Below are 23,415 nucleotides of genomic sequence, written 5' to 3' on the forward strand. Positions count from 1 at the left end.
AGGAACTGTCCACTCTGCCCCCTTTTCACGTTCTCCACCTTTTTTTTTTTCACCCCCTCAGACTGCGAGAGACAAAATGGCGGCCGACACTTCCTGGTTTCGACCGATTCAAATGTTTACCGACATCTAACAACCAATCAGAATTGCGATCGCGCACGGCAGAGTGCGCGCACGGTGCGCGCGTATAGATATTGATATGCTTTTAAATACTATTTTCTCAGGAAATACTGAACAGATTCACACCAGGGCACTTCCTTGACCTTATGGCTACCTCTCTGCCAAATTTCACGTAATTCTGTTCAGCCGTTCGGGCTGTAGCTGCGACTAAAGGTCCTATGGAAAAATGCATGGGGAAAACGCGTTTTGGCACCCCCCCTTTTTCTCGGCCCCCGCTTGACGAATCACCCCGAGACTTTCAGGGTAGGAGCTGAACGGAGCGCCCCATTAGGTTTGAAAATTTCGCGAGGATTCGTCAACCGGCGCCAAAGTTATTCAAAATAGAATTTTGAGATTTTCTATGGAAACTAGGTTGTAACTATAACTATCTACTGGCGACCGCCAGTAGATTATATATATATATATATACACATATATTGTTGTTTGTTTACCCTAGGCCCGTCCCACGGTCCTTGCCTTTGGTACATGCGCCCTGAGGAAGGCGAGTCCCGCATTGGGGTCGAACACCGAAACGTGCTGAAATGGCTTCGTGGACCACAAACCCCTATCACAGACCAGAAATGACGCAAAAATCGCCAGACCCAAGAGGGTCGGAACACTAGCCCGGCTGGCTATGTGCCTTTGTGTGGCACCCTGGTGGCCACCCTTCTAGGGGGGGGGGCCCTGCGTGGGCCTCAGGCAGCCTCCTAGTGCCAATATCAGCAACATACCCCTCCTGCAAACACAGCAAGATCATAATAAAAAACACACAAGACACATAGTTTGTTGGAGAAAATATTGGTGCAGGTTTATTCGCATAATAAAATATATGCCAACATGGTGGGTTAACTTATGGGCAAACCAAGGGCAGGCAGCCATCCCGGCTGACAACCTAATAAATGTATGGTAGCCCAACTAGAAGGGTTGGATTTGTCCTATAAAGAAAGGAATGGAAACTGCACTGGCAAGTATGGGTGCTGCCTATGGATAACATATCAACACTGCAGAGAAGCGTTGACAGTGTCCATGAAAAGTATAGCAGTCCTCCTGAGAAGTGTAATGCAGAGTAGTGTCGGTACTGCCCAATAAATGTATAACAGCCCTTGGAGGGAGGATATACTGTCCCAATAATAGCATAGTTGTACTACTGAGGTGCTGGTACTCCTATTTAAAAATCACAGCGTATTTCAAAATTATTGTATGGCCGCCCTGCTTACAAAATAGAAATAAAGCAATTGCTCCATGCCAAAAGCGCTATATATATTATTGGCTGCCTGTATTATAAATACCATCAATAATAGTAATGATGATTTGTTAAAAAACAAAAAGGATGAACAGGAGAATATTTCATTGTCAAAGCAATCATGTATTTATTTAAAGAATGACATCCATTACAACGGGTGCAGATGGAAGGACGATGTGCCTCCTGAGCAGTATGCAAACCAAAAAAAATAATTTGTTAAAAACAAAAAAAAGACCGTAGAAGAAACTGGGCATTTCTTCACTGTAAAGTGCATTGATTGACAAGTGGCTGGTCAGACTCCGTGGGAGATCAGACCAACAATATATTCATGCTTTTATCCAAACAAAATTGATTTGATGAGCAACTTGTATAGTCAACCTTTCAGCCTGGCAGACTATGAATGGTCCATGCATCAGATTAAAATTACACTGGGGTATCTGAATTAGAAGCTAAATGGATAAAAATAACACGTCAAACAATTATGCTGCAAGAAGAGACCATCACAGTCATAGAAGGAATCCTATGCAATCAACACAGGGAACACGTGGCTCTCAGATAATTCATTACCTTGGCAAGAATAGCCTTGACAAAGAATTTGTTTGAATTTAAAAAAAAAAGTATATATATACACAAACACATGGAACTTCCTTGGGAAGCACTTTTGTTCCCAGTTTAGCGTTTTTATAGGTCCACTACTTTGAGACAAGGTTATTTATTCTGACAACAGCTTCAGGAATGGTATCGCAATATGGCGGAGGTAAATTGAGGATGTGCTGGTCATATAGCAAAGAGATGAGACTACAGTCAAAGACTTCATCAAATGGGGCAATAACCGCAACTAATTTCTGCATTTCACTTATACCATGAAAACAAATATCACCACCATTCATCGACCTTTAAATTATACCAGAAAACAAGGTTGTAACCAAGAGCGTGCACTACAAACCAACTGATAGCACCATAGGATGGAAATGTTTATAGCGTAAAACTAACACTATGGGATAATCTCCAGGTGGCAGCTGCGATTATGATATTGAAGCAAACAACTCACAGACAAACTCATCCAAAGAGGCTATCTGAGATTCATAGTCACCAGAGCATTCAAGAGAGCTAGAAACAATCACGGACAACCACTGCTAGAGGACAAACGGAAAACCGAAGATCACCTAATCTAGGTCACCACTTATAACACAGTATCCGATACTGCAAAATGGTAATCAATAAACACTGGTAAATACTGTGCTCCAACAAAATGAAGACACCAAAACCAATGCTTTCATTAAAAAGAAAATCTTTAAAGTGCACGCCTGAGAGATCGCCTGGTACATGAGACCACAGACAAAGTCAATACAAAATAAAGTTGATCTCCGAGCACTCCACCACAAAAAGTCCCAATCTTGTATGAAAGATCTTCGTGTGTAGTTTATTCATAAACCACAATCATATCCTCAATGCTAAACTTCTCCATAAGCTATCCAACACGTTTTGTCACTGGATAGTTATATTCCACCAAATCTTCAGGCCTAGAGAAAGTAACCAACATAAGGGCATTGCAATATTATAACCTCCACCATTTGCCAGTGACCAAAAGACAAGTGGTCAAAAGGAAATGAGTATATTGATACATGCTAGGGGTGTTACTGCTGCCTGCTCTTGGATTGACACCCATGGCAAACCTAGGTCCAAAAACCTCTTGGGTGAAAAATCAGCTTGCAACTAAGAAGCAGTAATCTACCTCACAACCTGCTCTTGCAAGTTGAAATATATAGGGATGACCAACAGAAAGATTAAAATCTGATTCTACAAACAGTGGAGCACGATTAGCTGTACTAGGTCAGCATCTAAACTGACAAACCACTATCTGAAAGCCCATCATGCTGAAAATTAGATGACCAGTTGTCGTCCTAGATAAACCTTGGATACAGAATATACCACACACATATACATACATACATACACACACACCTTTGTAATCGTGGTTATCTGGTGCTATAGATTTTCGCTGACGAGGTCTTGTTAAAGTGTTTATAAATCAAACGTTCTCGTTTCAATAACACACACCTGGAAAAAAATCCTGCAGCGAAACGAGCCTCGTCCCCACTTGTGGGGCTAGTGCGAACGTACGGGTGAAGGGCCCTTTATAAATCTAAAAAGATTTATGGGTTACGACAGAACTCCAGTAAAAACCTCGCACTCCACAGCTTAGAAACTCAAGAATGTATTACAGCAAATCTATAGAGCCAGATAACCACTATTAAAAGATATTAACAAAACGTTCCAATCAAACTGGTCATAATACTGTGAGATCTACCCAATCCGACAACAGTTATGATTAGCATCAGTGCCAGGCTCTTATGGAACAAATTAATATTAAAAACAACATACGGACGACGTAAAGTAAGAACATTTCCAACAACTCAAATAGAATGGAGTCTCTTCTATCCCCGCTGACATATCACTCGCAAAGAGCTTCTGTCGACTTAGAGCACGCCCGGAGCAGTCTGTGCTACAGGAGTAGCACCACAAAGACCAACCAGCACCGCTGCCTGGCTAGGAAGCCCCAGCACACCGCGTCGCCGCAGAGGAGGGAGAGGCGCTGGCCCCGGGACTGCGAGGACCAGCACACAACAGCTCCAGCTGGTCCTCTTCCCGTGCGAGCCGCGCCCCCTCCCAGTGCCACGCCCCCACCTGAGAGCAATAACTTCTCGTGGCACCCGCTTCGCGGGTGCCACTCGCAAAGAGCTTCTGTCGACTTAGAGCACGCCCGGAGCAGTCTGTGCTACAGGAGTAGCACCACAAAGACCAACCAGCACCGCTGCCTGGCTAGGAAGCCCCAGCACACCGCGTCGCCGCAGAGGAGGGAGAGGCGCTGGCCCCGGGACTGCGAGGACCAGCACACAACAGCTCCAGCTGGTCCTCTTCCCGTGCGAGCCGCGCCCCCTCCCAGTGCCACGCCCCCACCTGAGAGCAATAACTTCTCGTGGCACCCGCTTCGTGGGTGCCACTCGCAAAGAGCTTCTGTCGACTTAGAGCACGCCCGGAGCAGTCTGTGCTACAGGAGTAGCACCACAAAGACCAACCAGCACCGCTGCCTGGCTAGGAAGCCCCAGCACACCGCGTCGCCGCAGAGGAGGGAGAGGCGCTGGCCCCGGGACTGCGAGGACCAGCACACAACAGCTCTAGCTGGTCCTCTTCCCGTGCGAGCCGCGCCCCCTCCCAGTGCCACGCCCCCACCTGAGAGCAATAACTTCTCGTGGCACCCGCTTCGCGGGTGCCACTCGCAAAGAGCTTCTGTCGACTTAGAGCACGCCCGGAGCAGTCTGTGCTACAGGAGTAGCACCACAAAGACCAACCAGCACCGCTGCCTGGCTAGGAAGCCCCAGCACACCGCGTCGCCGCAGAGGAGGGAGAGGCGCTGGCCCCGGGACTGCGAGGACCAGCACACAACAGCTCCAGCTGGTCCTCTTCCCGTGCGAGCCGCGCCCCCTCCCAGTGCCACGCCCCTATTACCAATCACAGCGTAAAGGCGGCCCCCGTGACGCGCATCGCGGGACGCGTGCGGGGCGTAGTCCGGGGCGAAGACCGGGCAAAGAGCGGGCCGTTTGAGGCCGTTCGAGAACGTGAGAGTCCGGTCCGGCCCACCCCCCCAAGCTCAACACAAAGGACACCCAATACACAGGTATTTACCACTGCTTCCGTCCTGTTTTAATAGCTAACCGTTGCCGTACAAAATTCCCCTTGGAATCATTTCCAGGAAAATGAACACGAGATCAAATAAGCATAAAAAACTCAAAAAAAATGGGATAGGCGAAAAATTGCTAGGCCCAATGGATGACTTTCTTGCAAAGGCTAATACTTTTAGTGACCAAAGTTTAAGCCTAATTGAGGGGAGGGTTTCAACTGAACTTGCAATAGCACGCCGATCCTCAATGGGAATATTAGCATCCGCAAGATCCCCATCCGTACAGCCATTGCCATCTCAAAGGGATACAGTTATAAGCAGACCCAGCCTCCCAAATAACGTAGACCTCTCAGCTTCCCAACTTAGTATAACCTCCATTGAAAGCGACCTAGAAAAAACTCCAAATATTTTTCTAGATACAACCTCTGAAGAACTGAGACAAAAGAGAGGAAGACGGGAGGGGGCTGTAAAGAAAAGGAATGTTAGGAAAACACGAAATCACTCTGAGAACACCATATCAACCGAGAACCCAGTACTGGTTGGTGTTGCAGACTCATCTGTACTGCCTCCACACTCTGTCCTTTCAAAAAACAACGTGATTGAATTACATCAGCTATCATCTGCTCCTCAAGATACCGACACCTCAGATAACCTAAACCTTCAACAACTAGGCAAAGATAGAGAACTATCACGATTAATTAAAGAATTTGCTTCCCTCCTAAATTCCCAAATTCGCCCTCTAGAAACTAGACTCATCAACATCGAGAGACAGCTAACAAAAATCTCAGCGTCCATTAAATCTTTACCCTCTCAAGCCCTCACAAAACCTACCCCAAACCCCACGCTTACTCTCCCTACTTCGAAGCAATTTGCAACCGTGTCGCTCTCACGCACAAAAAAACAACCTTCCCTAAAATCCTCGATAGTACCAAACACTCTCACCGCACAAAACCAAACTCCTAATCCCCAGATCATTCCCTCACAACCCAACCCCCTACTTACTCCACTAGAAATTACCCCAATCACTGCCATTTCAGTTCCTAAAAACCTAGTTGCAATAAACATGCATCCACCGAAAACAAAAGGACCCCTGAAAGGGACCACTGAGCAAAGACCTCCCCTAAACATGCCACCTGAGGCGTGCCCTTATGTGGCAGTCTTGACGGGGGTCCCGGAACTTACATCAGAGGGGACGGAACCAAACTGGTCATTGAAGAATAAAGTTCGGTACTGGCTGAACACAAACCGACCGGTTCCGCCACCCTGCATAACTAGAATAGTTTCGGTCAGCAGGACCCCGTGGGTAGGCCATACGGAAAAAACTATGCGGGGAGATTGCGTAGTAATTACCTTTGAGGACCCCACTATCGCTGAGTATATCTGCTCCTGGGAACAAAACAACGTCACAGGGGGGATTGCCACTAGACCACTGTCATATTTTTACCCAAAAAGATTCAGTAACAATAACATCGCATACGATACTGATAACTTTTGGCGGAAACCTATTCCACAACCGTGGGAGTTAGATGTGGCTGGCTTAAAACCACCGCTACGTCACAGTGACTTCTATAATCCTTGGCGCCCTGCAAATCAGAACTACCAGCAAAGAGAACTTCCATGGCAGACCATGGGCCCACAAAATAGATGTAGAAAACGCGAGCAATGGGACCGACCATCTTACCAACCATATGAAGTCAATCATAGAGAAACCATCAAAGGGCCAAATTGGTTAGGCATACCGACTATGAATAGGTTCAGCGGCCTGGAAATGGTCGATTGACTAACAAGTAAATCCCCGGAGCCTGTACAGACCACCTTGGCTCCTTCTATCCCTATTCCACCCGCTGCACAAATAAAAACCACAGCTGTAGACCATACTTACTTACATCTGTCCGTGATCTTTTGGAACGTGGCAGGTTTTCGAAACAAAATAGTAGATGGTTCTGTAGCCGACTTCTTGAAGGAGGCTCAAATCATCTGTCTACAAGAAACCTGGTCAACGACGCCCCTACACCTTGAGGGATATAGAACATTTACATCTCCTGCCCTCCCTAGTACCTCAGGTAGACCAAAAGGGGGATTAGCTATCTACCTGGCAAACACAATCTCCGATATGAAGATAATTAAGGTAGATCTCCTGCCCTATTTCCAAATTCTTACACTCAAATTAGGGAAAAAACTTGCCATCACACTAATTAACACCTATAATAACTTAGCGGATGAGACTTTCCTGAATGTTCTTTCCCTAATACAAGTAAATATAAATGAACATAGCCGCCCTAACCGAATAATCGAAAACGCCAACATAATTTGGGGTGGAGATTTCAACCTTCATCCCTGCCCCAAAAACGACATCTGTGGAATGGTGGACGAATTTGAGAATCCTTTAGTCCACTTTACCCATTCTACTGTGGGCCTAGCCATGAACAAATTACTTGCCGATCTGGATCTGCTAATTGTAAACCCCATCCAAAAACCAAAATGACAGACTAGAATTTACCTACAGAGGAAGGGGCCATAAAACCACTGTTGACTATATAATGATTACAGAAGGTCTTAAAGATAAAATTTCCAACTTTAAAATCCTGGAAAATAACTTGAGTGATCATTCTGCCCTACAAGTAAGCCTCCAAACAGACCATCCAAGAACATACACGGCAACCATAGCAAAAACTTTAGCACAAAACAGGATAGAATTGGGGAAAAACAATGGATACACCATAAAATGGGAAAAACTGGACCCCAACATTCTTACTAAGCATCTAGTAGACTCTACCTATGATAACATCTTGATCTGTCTCGACCCTCACGCAGAGCCGAATCAAATTGTGGAAAATTACAAGAAAATAATAGAACAAGTCAGAAGTCTTCTAACTAAAACCCCAAAACAAAATAATCTAAGCTCCATAGGCTGGTTCAACCAAGATTGCACTAAGGCACATTCCAAGCTGAAAAAAGCTCTCGGAAATCCAAGCAGAGATAAAACAAATATTCAATCTCTTCGACGAGAGTATAACATCGCCAGAGCCACAAGGAAAAAAGAACTGAAAGAATCTCTGTGGAAGGCCTTGCACGAAAGTGCACTCCAGAAAAATAGTCAGGTATTCTGGAAAATAGTTAAAACACCTCTGTTAACGGACAATACTGGTCCAAAAATAGATGTGGCCATCGACGAGGATACGTGGGTGAATCATTTTTCAAAAATCTTTAGACTAACAGCCACGACCGAAGAGCATCACCCCAATATCAATCCAGTAACTTACCCAATCCTACTGGAGATTGACCTGCAGGATGTCAATACGGCACTAACATCAAGTAAGAGTGGGAAAGCTCCAGGTCCCGACGGGGTCCCAGTTGATCTATTTAAACATCTCCCAGACCTATGGGTTCCAATACTCACTAGAGTCTGCCTAGCAACTATGAAGCTCGGGCTGTTAGAATCCTGGTCATCCTCAATCATGGTCCCAATCTTTAAGAAGGGGGACCGACAAGACACTAAATGCTACAGACCAATTTCGCTCCTCGACTCCCTGGGCAAACTTGTTGGTAGAGTCCTCCTCGAAAAGTTACAGCAATGGGTAGAAGACAAAAACATCCTATCAGACTTACAGTTTGGATTCAGGGAGGGTTTTGGAACTGTTGAACAGGCATTAAACTTAAGTCTGCTAATTTCAAAATACATCCATGCAAAACCTGGCACTATTTACATGGTGTATGTAGATTTGTCCTCTGCATTTGACTGCGTTTCGCATGCAAGACTCTGGTCACTGTTGAACGCAATGGGGGTAGATCCCCCTCTTTTGGACTTCCTGAGAGAGCTATACAGCGAAGCCACGGCGAGAGTAAGGTACGGGATAAAAGGAGAACTGACGTTGCCATTCAGGGTAGAGCGGGGAGTGAGGCAAGGTTGCGTCCTAGCCCCCTTCCTCTTCTCTTTGTACACCAATGGCCTAGAAAAGGCTATGTTGAGAGGAGGGAGAGACCTCCCAAGAGCAAACGGTCGTTTGGTCCCCGCTCTCCTTTATGCGGACGACGCGGTCATCCTAGCCCGCACCCCCATTGAACTGCAGAAATCTCTATCTAAATACGCAGATTTCATGGGCGCTCTGGACCTCCATATAAACATCAAAAAAACCTATGTTATGGTAGCCGGTGGATCAAGAAAGACATCCAAGTCCATTTTTCTGAAACAACAAAAAATTGAAATGACCTCACAGTATCCCTACCTAGGCATTATGATCGATGATGCCCTGAACTGGAAAGCGGCAGTCGAGAATAGGAGACAACTCTTCAGACGAGCCATCATGGCACCAATGAAATTCTCCAAGAAACTTGGCAAAAAACCAGCAGCAGAGCTACTACAGATGTATGCCGCGAAATGCCAAGCCATCGCCTTATATGGTGCAGGGATATGGGGCCACACATTTACCGACTCGATCCAAAAAGAGGAGAATTTCTTCATGAGGTTCCTTTTATCAACCCCAAGAGGCACTTCCACCTATGCCTCACATCTAGAACTAGGAATCACATATATTGAAGATCTAATAAAAATCCAACCTCTTTTGCTTTGGAGGCGAGTATGGACCTCTGAAAAAAATACCTTGACTAAAACCATCCTTCGCGACATCATGGGTCTGGACCACGCCTATAAAATATCCTGGCTCTCCTATGTAAGGCATCTCTTCTCTGACCTGGGCCTAGAAAAATATTACCATATGCCAGAAGAATTGAAGGAAATTTCTAAAAAGGAACTGAAATTAGTCGCCCTAAGCCACCTGGAATCCCTTAGACTGACATCACTGAGTGCGAAAAAATCGGTCATCCATGCAATTATGACACAGCAGACGCAGAATATCCAGCAATATTTGACACTGGAGCTTACAACCTACGAAAAAATGCTCCTAACAAGGTTCAGAATGAACCTCTTTTTTAGACTAGTGTCATTCCCTGAAAAAAATAACTGGAAAACGCAGATGGAACCGTGTCCATGTGATGATCGCTCACAACAGTCCACCATCCACACAGTATTGTTCTGTAAGTTCTTCCATACCCATCGTAAAGTCTGGCTAATCCCTTTATTGAAAAGATGGGGCCACAGACAATGTCGACCAGCCATGCTGGCTCTTCAAACTTTGGATTCTGAACGAACAGTATACCATGTACTCAATTTTCTAAAGTGCACTATGAGGCACAGAAATAATCTGTAACATAGTGAATTTAATTTCTGTATCACTTAATTTATGCACATTTTCTCTTTTTAACTATGTATTTAATTTCATTCTTAAGCAAATTTTATTACGAATATGTGTATGTTATGATATCGTTCATGGTTTTACTCTGTTATAAACCGAATAAAGATTACTATTATTATTATTATATCACCATGAAATCACCACCCCCACACACACACTTATACACACTGAATAACACGTGTATTATTGAACCACCAGTTTTTGCAAATACAGCAATTTGGAAACAAGCATTTCATTTTAATACAAAAACAATAAGGCAATGCACGGCTACAAACTCCATTCCAAGATGGCCATTATGTGAAAACTACTCTTATCGAGCACGTTCAGAGCACCACAGCGTAACTGTAACACGGTACCTGGACATGCCTAGCCGAATCAGCCTAAACAGATCTGGTACAAAGAGACAGAAGTGTGAGACCCTTCACATTAAGTGGTGCATCGCGCCTTGCCATATTTCTTAATCCCTATTACCGGTGTAATCTAAAGGCCTGCTATAAGCACAGCAAAGGACCCTTAAAAACGCAAATGGCATTTCGCACCTTGCAATAATTCTCAATGCCTATTACCCACATAATCCAGAGGCCAACTAGGAGCACTGATAGGCCACATACAGTGCAGCAAAATTAAGGGGAATACTTTTTTACTATAAGTTGACAAACCATAGCAGTCGTGTCTCAAAAACCAATAGGGACCAGCCAATTAACTTCAAAATAGCATTATGGTGCTATGTGGCCAGGATGGGGGTTATATTACAATAAAATGTATGTCATTTACTAGTAATGGGAACTACTTGTTCAAAGGTCGGGGTACTTGGATGATTCAGATAAAAAATTTGCAAGTATAATACGTAGCATGCATAGATACCCTCCCACTTTTCGGTGTTGTGTGCCTCACAGATTACTGAGTTTTTGTAACTAACATAAAAGCACAAATTGCATTAAGCTAGTAAAAGTTACCAGAATTAAACTAAGAACAACTAAGTAGGAACTAGAAATCAACATGTCTTCTCAACCACAGAAAGCAGTCTATGTGAAAGCATATATTCAGGTAAGAATAATTTTCTATTATTGCTTGTCTTGTACAGTGCATGCGAGATTACCACAAAATTGTGTCTCTACTGGTTTCTTTTTGATTCACTAAACCCAAAGACCTATTAAGCACACAATAGCCAGAGACTAGAGATGTGCTGATGAAGGCCACTGACCCACAAGGCAATAATAATAATAAGACAGCCAAAACAAGTCAACAAGCTAAGACGATCTAGCAATAATAAAACACATTCATCGACAAAGCCATAAGAAATGTTTAATCCAGCTGGGCCATACCTAAATATTTTGGTGAGGAGACACACTGTTTTAACCACAATTTCTCCAGCACATAATTGCACAATAAATAATAGCAAATAACTCTTGCTCCCATACTACATGGGGGAAACACACCCAGACCTGGGGATGGGAACGTGATGATCAAGGGAGGGAGGACAGAAGAATAGGCCTTTAACTACTCTTCCCCTTCAATTGTGGACATGAAAAATAAAAATAAACAAAATATAGGTACAGTCATGTTCGTGAAAGGAATAGCTCCCTTCAAGTTTAATGGTGAAAGAAAATCTGCTCCAAAGAAATCAAACATTTTTAGGTTAAAAAATAAGAAGGATTCATAAAATTAGGACTTTGTTTTTAAGACAGATATATACTGAAACAGGCAGGAAGAGAACCTTAGCTGGGCTCACACAAATTAAGCTGAAGAAGCACATTAAAGGCAACCATCACTCTGTGTGCAAAAACACAACTGAGGTGAAGGCACGTAGGCCACACCATCTTTAAGACCAGCATTGGCATAGCCAATAGGTCTCGCCTTTGGGACCGTATAAGTGGTTAGTCATCCTGGGTGCTCAGCCGCTGTGCAGAAATATTGATCAGAGTCACGGTGTGGGACGGCTGATAGAGCCAAGGATATGCAGACAATGGGAGGGGGCGGGAGCATGGTGAACACGGTGGGAAGGGGGGCAGGAGAAAAGTAGAAAACTGGAACCGAAAGTACAGCAGGAGGGGGGGGGGGAACAAATGTAGACAACGGGAGGGGGGCGGGAGCATAGTGAACACGGCGGCATGAAATAGAGCCAATCAAAGATGCTTTATCTGTTCGTGGGAGTCTGATATAAGGCCATTTTCAGATCTTGTGTGTCACCAAGTGTATCGGAATGGAAAAGCGGTTTATTTTGTATCCATTTCCAACAATCTGCCATGTTACATTTGCTGTGTGGGGGAACATGTTACATTTCTGTAAAAGTATAAAGAATTCAAAGCTGGGTCTGCTTGAAGCAAGCCGGGTGCAACCAAGTAGTACTGATTAATGTTTTAAATCTTTCAATCCATGCAGTCCGGTAGCAATTTGAGGCCCAGTTCAGGGTACAGGAGCGGACTGAACCAAAATATCATGTTGTGGGTGCGATATTACCAATAAACAAATGCATGCCTTTGGTGCAAGGTAATCTGGCATCAGGTCGATGCTAAAATGGTAAAGTTCCACAGCATTTGGTTTGTTCCAGTGCAAACAATTATATTTTGGTTGCTGGGACATGCAGACTGTTTACTTCTTTCTTCCGGGTGGGTAGCTCAGAGGGGAAGCGGGACAAAAGGCTTCAGCTGGGTGAGGTGACCTGAGCTGTGGCATTTCCCAGAGCTCCCCATGATTGCGATATCTCCCTGCTTGAGAGGAGAGCCCTGTGGGCAGGACACTAACGGCATTCGCGAAGAGATGAGATTGTTTGGGCTGCGTGCATGAACTGGGGAAGAGGGTAACAGGATGCTGGTGGATTAGAACATTTCAGTTTATCTGTGGTATTTTCCTGTCCAAAGATACAACTATGATAGACACGTTCCAACGTATTGTACATCTGTCAGGTAGCTGTAAATGTTTATGCAGGTGGAAACTAAAAAAAAACAAGCGCGGACGCGAAAAGCACAAAAGTGAAAGCTAATAGGACAAGTGCGGCTGCGCGAAAGCTAAACGAAAAACAACCTTTCAAATCTGACCCGAAACAGGTGGCACACTGCGCACCGCTGCTCGTAACCGCAAGCCGTAGGCGGATACATTTCCTGAGAAAGGCGGGACATGCACCCGCCTTTGCCCAATTGTGTGCTGTCTTCGCATGCAAAGCCCAATAGGAAAGATGCATCAACAAAACAAAAAAAAAAAACACGCACGAGCGTGTGAAAAGTTCTGAGTGATTGCAAGAGGTCGTTTTCCTAGAGTAGCGCATGCTGGTGTACGTTGAACGCTGTTTTATCCTGACTGATGTGTCATGGATGAATGGGATGTGGAATTAATGATATGCGAGATGGGCGCATGATACAGGAGTGCTCATGGGGGTATGTGTGTTGAATTTTGTAGTGATATGGTATTTATTTTAACAAATGAATGTATATTTCCTTCAATAGATGGAAAAAACATGTCTAAATATATGCAAAGAATGTCAAAACATTAAAGAAAGAAATCTACATTTTATGAAATACATTTTCAAAATGTATTTAGATCTGTTCGCAGTGGTATTTATTCGTATGTAATTGCATTTATATAGCGCTTACAACCCCTGATGCGGCATCGAATAGTTTTTTTGGCAAGTAGCATGCTTCTCCAGAACCCAAAAAGTATTAGTGGTGAGTTAGTATAGGGAAATATGAAATTAATTTAAGCGGTGGACATGTTAGTCTTTTATCTGGATTGAAAAGGATAGGGGAGGGATAGAAGAGGGAAGGGTATAGAAAGGTTTTTTTTTTTTTTAAATAACTTTTTAGCTCATAGCAGTCAGTTGGAGGAGGTTTGGGGTGAGTAAAGGGGAGGTGGAGAAAGGGAAGGGTTTAGAAAGGCTTGTTTGGGAGATCCGACTAATAAAAGAGGTATGAGATGATGCAAAGAGGGGTAGAGGAGGGAAGAGTCTAGTTTACTGTTTCTTCCCCCAGTCCTAAGCCTGTTTTTGTTAGTTGAATCAATAGAGGTGGGGCCCTTCTGTACATTAAGCAATAAATAACGTCCAGAACCAATAATCCAGAGGTTTGCATTAGCAAGCCACATCTGTGCTATATGACATAAAAGTATATTACAATACAAAAATAAAATATGAAATATTTAACTTATTTATAAATTTCGGTTCATTGCCACTTAACTCCTTTATTGTCAGAAGAACGTACTAGAGTAAATCAATTTCCAAACACAAGAGCAAAACTGGGACATACATACTTAGACAAGCGTTTGTCAAACTATGGGTCGGCAGTCGGTTTTTTGTGGATCAGGAAAGTCCAAGCAATGAATAACAAGCATTGGCATAGCTAATGGGTCTCGCTTACGGGACCTTATAAGTTTTTAGCCAGAGCTATTGGCTTTGTCAATATGTTTAAGCTATGTGGTAGAGCAGCGTAAGCTGTACAAACGGACTGTAATTAGAGTGTTGAGGGGTGGTTAAACTCTGCTAATTTACAGTGGCAAAACCAAAACAAAAAAATTTCACTGACTTACTTGAAGTATTTTCCAGTGATTTAGCTTACATCAAGTGTTCCATCCATCGCTTTTTGTCTTGCCTAATTATGAATGGCACCAAATAAAATACTGATGGTATTGACAACCACTGGAGGTCACAGTCTAAACCCCCCCCCCAAAAAAAAACACTAAATCCACCAAAAAAACAGAGTTCAGTTGTTTTAGTGGCAAAAGAAAAACAAGCATTAGCAAAGGCAATAGGTCTCGACTTTGAGAACTATTGGCACTGTCAATTGTGTTAGCTATGCTGAACAGCATCCCTGATAATGTGCCACATGACTAGAGGATGCAAAAGTACAATAATAATTTTGTAGCAATGCAGGGAAGGGCAGTGGGGGGGAGCAATGAGGGGGGGGCTGATGTATCAGCTCCTTCAGGGGCGAAAGTAACATGGGGGCTGGGAAGGAAGCCAAAGCAACACAGGGGTGCACTGTAAAGTTAATTCACTATCAGTGGAGGGTTAATGCATCCCTGCTCCAGGGAACGGCCAAACTCATGAGGCGGAAGTAAAGCCCACACAAGCCATCCAATAAGAAGCAAGCAAAAATTAGTAACATTGAAGTCAACCAATGGGAGGCAACAGGCAGACTCTAAACCCACAGTAAAATAGCAATGTCTCGCAACAAATCCCTAAGCAAGACCTAAAGGAGTATTGGAGGCCTTTGGGGAGCAGACCAAGAGCTGTGTTGCCCCTTGAGAGCGAAGGGCTGGGAGGACCTCTCAAAAGGATGGTTTGATCTCTGGAGCTTAAATTAGAGGTACTTCAGACACAGTGAGGAACATGAAGCCAGCCTGCCACCCGAGAGCCAGCCAGACCTAATAAACATTCACATCGCACAGACCTGACCAGAAACCACGACCCCGGCGGCGTGCTCGCGTCTGAATTTCCAGATGTTTTTTTAAGTGAGAAAAATGGTGAAAGAAATAGACAGGGCTGCGGGGCGACGTTTAAGCCGACGTTTGTGACGACTGCTTCTGTGCACACAAACAACGTGAAACGCGATATTGTTAATTCATTCACGAAACGGGAGAAACTTTTGCGCACTCTGCCGCCTCGCTTTGCAGCAAAGTCAATAATTACCTTGCACCCCACGCCACACACAGAGATAAAAAAAAAAAGCTTTATACAGGGGGAGTGGGGGTGGAGTGGGGGCGGAGGGGTATTGGGAGGTGTGAGTGAGGGGTGACCTCTGCATTGTAGCGCCCTGTGCGCCTGGTGTCGATTTGTGGATTTTCTTAGCAGGAAGAGTTACTCATTCACTCCCCTTTATTTTACGCCATCCTTCCTTCCCCATGGGAAGGGGAAGGAACACGCACGGTGGTTATAGTCAAAGGAGAAGTATAGTTTTCAGCAACGAAATCTGGTATTCCCTCAGTTACTCAATAAAGGGACATCAGACGAGCAGTGATTGGAGGACCCGCCACCCTACACCAAACACTGCACAGCCCAACACACACAATAGGGTGATGAGCTGGAAATCCCCCCATTGTTTGCAGACCAGGGGGCACCCCCTGTATCTATGCTGGTCAGCAGGAGGGGGAGTTTGGCCTGCTCCCCCTCTCAAAGTTGAAGGGGGTGAGTCAGGCTGCGCTCTCACGTCACAGTGCAGATTGCCTGGCCACGTAATGACGTCACCAGCCTTCACGTCACAGAGCCATCCAGTATGGAATGCAAAAAAGTTTTTTTCGTCAAGTGAAGGTGGAAATAGATGGTTGAGCGAAAGGACTGTCAAGCTATCCCCATACACAGGTGGTGAACAAATATTGCACACCCATAACCCCCTCAAATCATAACAAGGTACTGGATTAACGTCATCTATTTGACACCCTGCAGATTAACCACCCTCTTCTTTCCATTTCTATTGGTCCATGCACTTAAGACAATTTAGTTTAGAAATAATGAACCAATCAGGAAATCAGTTTAAGGCGCGCACTCTAATAGCATATTAAAAAAGCATTGGCCGCGCAGCCGTAAAAGTAACGGCTGCGCGGCCGTGAAAGTGATCGCGATCAAAGCGAAAGTGATCGCGAGGACGCGCTCTGTGGTAAGCACGCGAGTGGTGCGCGTGCAGCAGTGATCACGCTGAATGGAGGCAGATGGCGGCTGCGCGCAAGCGTTAGGCCAGCGAGGTCTGGTAGCACTTTGAAAACCCGTATATTAAATGTCTCGCAGAGCAGCGCATCCACTGGCTCAGGTGAGACCTAAACACAGAATTGAAAGCCCTTTTTTATCTTGTCACATTTGCCAGTGCTTTAAACTGAGGTCAAATGTCAGGTTACGTCTTGTGACAAATTGCTGCATATTCTGTTAATATGGGGGTTGGTATGTACTTTTCTTTCTTTGACTGCAAAGTGAGAGGAGTTTTTAAAGTGAATTATGTGACAATCTTGCTGGAGTACAGGGAGTTTGAAAGGAAAGGCTGTGAGGGGTTTTTGCGCAACATAATGTAAAAATCTGTAAATTAACTGTATGCATTAAGAGTTAGTAAAGCATAAATGAAGCACACTTTTTTGTAATTCTGAAGTGTGTTGGAAACAGATTTTAATAGGATCAAAACAAATTGACACTTAACTTGATGATGCACAAATGATAAATACTCACAAAAAAACGATTTCCACAAATTAACATTTGTGTGCAACATAGTTTTACCAGTAAAAACTGTATGTCTGTGAAAATGTATTGGTCATTTCAATTAAAACGTGCAGTCTGTAAAAGATAATGCCTTATGTCCACTAAAGGTAAGTGAGTCGCAAAAGTTTGTTGTTCTAAAAATTAGGTTGTGGTTCTAAAGTTAGGGAAACACTGACTTAGACCACACTGTCTGATTCATTCAGTGTTCAATTCCCAGATGATAGTCCAACTTTTTCAGTTCTAATGTACCCCTTTCTAGGCACAAATGGGGGGTTATATCGCTCCTTCTGGGGTTTGTTCTCCTCGTTAATTACTTGCCATACCGGTTGGTTCTCATTAGGACTGGCTTCCAAATAGTATAATGACAGTGGTGTTGTATGGATTTTACATTATATCCTGCTGCAATGTGGTTTTTAACTTTGACTAGTTTGCCTAACATAGATTAGGTGGGCAGAAACAATATACAATAAATGACATTGTTGACGTAATAATTTGAATGGATATTAAGTGCAAACATTTTATCTGCATGCACAAAGTTTGGTATTAGAAGCAAATTCACAAACAATACATTTACCAAATATATTGTGATTTTTATAGAAGGTCAACCACGTTGTAAGGTGATAGTATTTTGCTTGTAACCGGTGATCATTTTCACCAGTCGATATCTCCGATTATGTCCTATTTTAAAAGATAACGTAGGCATTTAAAAATAAACATGCACTGCTGAGAAGATAAACGTTTTTAATAATTTTGGGGGTATGATAATAGGAATTCATGTGATGTTATTAACATGATCACCCCTGTCTGTTTCAGTGTAAATAAGGCACCTCTGAGGCTATACCCATCACGTTTTAGTGCATGCCTGATCCATCTACGTGGGCACCCTCTCTCTTCCAATTTGAAGCTAAGAGAGTCTGCTTGTTTGAATAAATGATCGTTCAGTTTGCAGTGGCAACAGATTCTTAAAAATTGTCCTTATGGGAAATTGTCTCCTAAAACTTGTGGATGAAAATGGTGATACTCAAAAAAGGCATTTTTCTCTAACAGCTTACGGTCTAGGCAGGAAGGACCTTACCATATCACACTCACACAGATGTGCGAATAGTTTATACAGAAACTGCATGAAGTGTGGGTTAAAGTTAGGTCTGAACTACAGATGCTAAGTTACTTCAGAAATTGGAAAAGACTGTAATGTTTCCTTTATCGGTCAAGAAAGGATCATAAATGTCCTTAGCCACTACCGGATATTTTGATGGTATGGGTTGCTCTCATGATAAATGTTTGTCCTACCAAGTTAATCAACATTGGAGTTGGACAAATTTGGAGCAAAAGAGGCTCCTATAGCTGTGCCTTTCTAACTCAAAAAGTATTCACCCCTAGAACAGAAACTAGTTTCTACTAAGAACAACATGTATACGCTCTGTGGCACAGTCATTACAAATAGCACATGGTCTTGTTCAACAATCCAGGGTTTTGCAAAGAACATGTAAAGCCTCTTACAGCTTAGAAACGGTAGGACAGTTCATGAAAAGTCTGCACTGCAAAAACAAAACAAAAAAAAGAAGGTTTTCTTGTGAAATTACAATGTTGTAGCACTGATCTTACAAAAATTGTAGTGCCATAAGTTCACCTTTCAACAAAAGATTATCAGGTACAAACTATCAAGACATCCTCACTCTGCGATGACGAATTTTCAGTCTACTGGTTTCTATTCTAGAATTGGCAGAATCATAACGTGCTTTAAAAATAACCGCATCTGCCATTTTGAAAAGAATTCCGAGGGGAACATGCCTACATTTCCACTATAAACTTGTATTTAAATAAATACTCACCTGTTTAAGCCAATGGTCGTCCCCCAAACTAAACCATGTGTAGTTTTCGAAAAACTACGAGGGGGACTTTAATATCTTTGTTACAAAGAAAAAGCATATATCGTATTTCCATCACAAATGTTACTTTGCTTAAGGTGCTGTTAAAAGATAGATGTGCCAGAAATGCCCATGGTGGGGGGCATTTTATCTACCTGTACAATGCTATTTTGTTTTGCTAAACGTTCCTAGCCTGATGAGCTATAAAATACAAATGTCCTAGATATTCATGATTAGAACATAATATAATGCACCAGAACAGACTCCATTTTAATAAAATTCTACTGAAGAACTCACTACACCTATGTCCAAATGCATTTAAACATTCTTGTTATTACTGCGAGCCATGCTCCCCAAAACATACTCCTGATAATGTGCCTGTTTAAGAAGACAGTCATTTCACTCTGAACAGAACCACATTCAAGGAAAATACTAGAGAAGCTCAGAAATAAGATCTTGTGGATTGATAGTAAATACCTTTAACAGTGTAACAAATGTTCTGAAACAAATGACAGCGAGTCAACATGCTGTCAAATAATAGATCCCATCAAACCCTCACATGTCCACTGCTCAAATGAACACATTTCCGTATACTAACCCACCACTAATACTTTTGGGTTCGGAAGTAGCGTGCTCCTCGCCGCAAAGCACTACTACACCTCGTCAGGAGTAGTAAGGGCTGTATAAATACAATATCATACACTCAAGTTTTAAGAATAGGTTGAGAGAATAAAAGCGACCATAAAACTGCAGACAGCACAGGAGTGGAATTTCTAGACAGACATACTATGTGGGTTATAAACTAAAATCTTAATGCGCCTATCAAGGATCCCGGCCACTTTCACACAACAGACTATAATTACAACATTCCTTTGAACAACATATACGTAAACCACACAACATTACAAAGTACAACATCTGCAAGACGATCCTACACAGATTCCCAAAAATTATAATCTAAAATAGACGGGAATTCATCCGCCACACGTAGACTTCCCCAGCGGACCGGTTGTCTGGTACAGCCGCTCTTCTGCCCAGGAGGAAACCAAGCCATTCGCATGCCGGCAGCTCCACAAGATCGGGGAACTGAGACTGGCAAAATACCGACATTTGTAAGATGACGGGTGCAATGGATGGCACAAAATGCTACTTAATATACTTAATACTTAGAATAGCTATAAAGTGCTGTGACATTTTAATTTCATCCCTGGGACCACCTCCCAAACCGTACAACAAGCAGTCACAGAGCAACTCAATGAGCCGAAGGTGGGGCAGGGACGTCGGGCCCCTCTATGAAGCTGTCAGTGCACTCAAGGCAGGCCCGCCCGTCCACCCTTGGCTTTAAATCCCCGCAGAGGCTCCCGCTGGCTTCAGCAATGCCCTACAGCCCCATTTGGCCTGCTCAGCTGATAGGTGTGGGTCCTAGTGGCACCTGGACAGCTTCACCTCTTCGGGGGGCCCCCTGCGCAGGAGACCGCGCCCAGGAAGGCCGGAGCTTGCCTCTAGTCCGCACTCCCCTCCGGTGGCAGCCAACGGCGGCATGTAGTCTTACCTCCACATCGCGGCCCTTGTTCTTGAAACTCTTGATGCGGTGATTCTCGAGGCCGGCGCTCTCCGCCATGGTGCTGCGTGCGGCCGGGGCTCGGGACTCCGAAGAGCTGCTGCTACTGCGCGCGCCGCCCGCCAGGAGGTGGCCGAGCCCTACCCTGCCCCCACCCTCAGCTTCGGCAGAGCGCCGGCTGTGACGTCAGGAACGAGGTGCGTAAACAACTACAGGCTACAGCGAAAAGGCAGTAGGACACTGGTCGGACATCTTGGGTGTGGGTGAGCTCTATGTGTCCCGTAGTGGAGGATTACCGTTCTTGTAGTAAAAGGCACAATTGAACATTTTGAAATGATTTTTAAAATGCTATATCGATCTCTTCGCCGCCCCTGTAATGTCTTCTGAAGCTGGCATCTCGAGTATTCTGGTAGTTCCACACTAGATTTCTGTCGAAGTGCAAAAATGTGACTTAATTTAGACCCGGCGTCTATTGTGAGCTGAGTGGTGGGCAGTCAGTACGGTAAACAGCAGGGCTCATCTGGACTCTGGTTCCCATGTGGAGCCATTTACAATACAATAAGGCTTTATTGTCATGAGTAAGCGTACTAAATTATTGCCAGTACTTAGATACTTGTACTTGTACTTTCTGATATCCGTGAGGTGTCAGTTATAGTATAGACACCGAAAAAGTAGTCTTTTTGTGTGCACAATCAGCCTGTCGTACAAATATTTTTTTGTATTTGGGTAGCGTCAGGCCTTCGTGTTTGTTTCAGGGATTGGGTTGGGTAGCGTCAGGCATTCGTGTTTGTTTCTGGATTTCCTTTGCATTACAACGGCGCACGCATCTCAGTTTTCATCTAACTTGATGTGCTGCTTTTGTTCATTACTTAAATGTCGCTGGGAAAGCCTTTGCGATGACAATCGAAACCGAACCACGAACAACTTATCCCTTATATATAGACAGCTCACGTTTACCCTTCTAGTCAGCTTGTGGCTATTCTATTCTAGCGCTGCGAGTGCGTGTTTGGGTGAGCCCTTACACGAATAGTCTTAACAGTGGGCATGTGTGTGGCTGCTACCCAATTCGATAGAGCCACACATTATGCAAGTGTGTACGAAAGAGATTCAAATCGAGGAAACTCCGCCATGGTGCCGTATTCATCAGTTCAACACCAAGTATCACTGTCTATCTTTGGGGTCTCTGAACCTGTGCGGCTGCCAGAAGAAGCTTCCCGGGGATTGCTGCCTTCTCTCGCCCCCAGTCTAACAAGTTTTAATAGAGACTAGAACGGTCTGGTCGTATTCGCTTCATCTTTTTTTTTTTAAGTACTCGATTTCACAGCGGCCATCTCGAGTGGGGAAGATTATCAGTAAAAATGCCTTATGTTCTTGGTAAATAGCTCTCTCAGTTATAACTCAAGCACGGAAAGCGTTGATTTGAGGTACGCATGGTCGGTGGGCTAAGGATTCTGCAAAAAAACAAGAGTGTCAAAAGAGTTGAAGCGGCATGACAAGAAGAGAATACATAGCAAAGAAGCACGTGGCCATATTTGCCATCTCTGGTGCTACAGTGAATCGAGCAAACTCTTCCCAAAGCAATCCTCGTATTGTGTTAACGGGTTTCTACCACGTGCCGTGTAAAACAAGCATTTGCAATGCAATAGGTCACGCATTTGTCAGAGTTAGAGGCGTTGTAAATGGCAATGTCTTATCAGGCTGTGTGTTTTGGTTTTCAGTGTAGGGGATGTATTAACAGAGACACAGCTGCACCACTCACTGCCTACAGGACATTTAATGTGGAATTACCACTGGGTCCAGAGAAACAGCTGCAGCATTGTCTAGAGCACAGCTTTCCAAACTTTTTTCATGTTGGTGACACACTTTTTAGACATTCATTTTGTGACACAGTAATGCGAGCGAGTGTAGCGAGCTAGCCTGAACCACCTAAGGGGGTTCGGGGGAGGGGGGGGGTTTCTCCTCCCAAGAAAAATTTGAAAAAATAGTGGTAAAATGGTGCATTTTCAAGTAAATTTGAGAAAGCAGGAAGGTTCATAAAGCAATTGTGAATCTGTTCTAACAAAGACGGTGACTGGCAAAACTGGCTGTAAGGTTAGGTTTGTGCCTGAAACAAGAATATAATCATGCACACATTGACACATGCCCCAGTGATTTACGGCACAAAAAGGGCATGTGCACGTGCTCCAGCGCGGAGTGCAAAATCCCTCCCTCTATCACAGACCAAAGATCTCACATACACATACATTCACTGGTGGGGCCCATAACACCAACATTCACTCACCATTAGTCCACGTGGGAGGCGATTATCCTCCAAACGCTGGTATGAGAAGGAAATACCACTTTTACCCTAAAGAGTGACAAATCTACACCACCTACTGTTGTTCATTTAGGCCTTATTTTCCATCTCTGGTATTCCTCCCATAATCTCGGCGGTGGATCTGCTAGTTGCTGGTTAAATGCTTTACCTAATTCTCTTTTCCCT

The 23,415-nt window shown here is 43.9% G+C and overlaps 1 protein-coding gene across 2 annotated transcripts in view; it reads right to left on the reverse strand.

The window, feature by feature from the left end:
* Window positions 1-21,111, reverse strand: part of KPNA3 (karyopherin subunit alpha 3) — a 743,375-nt gene extending 722,264 nt beyond the window's left edge. Inside the window, exon 1 of one of the 2 annotated variants that reach the window (XM_085621926.1) lies at window positions 20,925-21,111. In XM_085621926.1, the coding sequence (XP_085478052.1) occupies window positions 20,925-20,993 (69 nt within the window). In that variant the 5' untranslated portion in view covers window positions 20,994-21,111. The remainder of the gene's footprint in view (window positions 1-20,924) is intronic. The other variant, XM_085621927.1, reaches the window with a different exon arrangement.
* Window positions 21,112-23,415: the final 2,304 nt, after the last annotated feature.

Source organism: Triturus cristatus, chromosome 8, assembly GCF_964204655.1.
Source record: "Triturus cristatus chromosome 8, aTriCri1.1, whole genome shotgun sequence".
In the NCBI taxonomy this organism is placed as follows: Eukaryota; Metazoa; Chordata; class Amphibia; order Caudata; family Salamandridae; genus Triturus; species Triturus cristatus.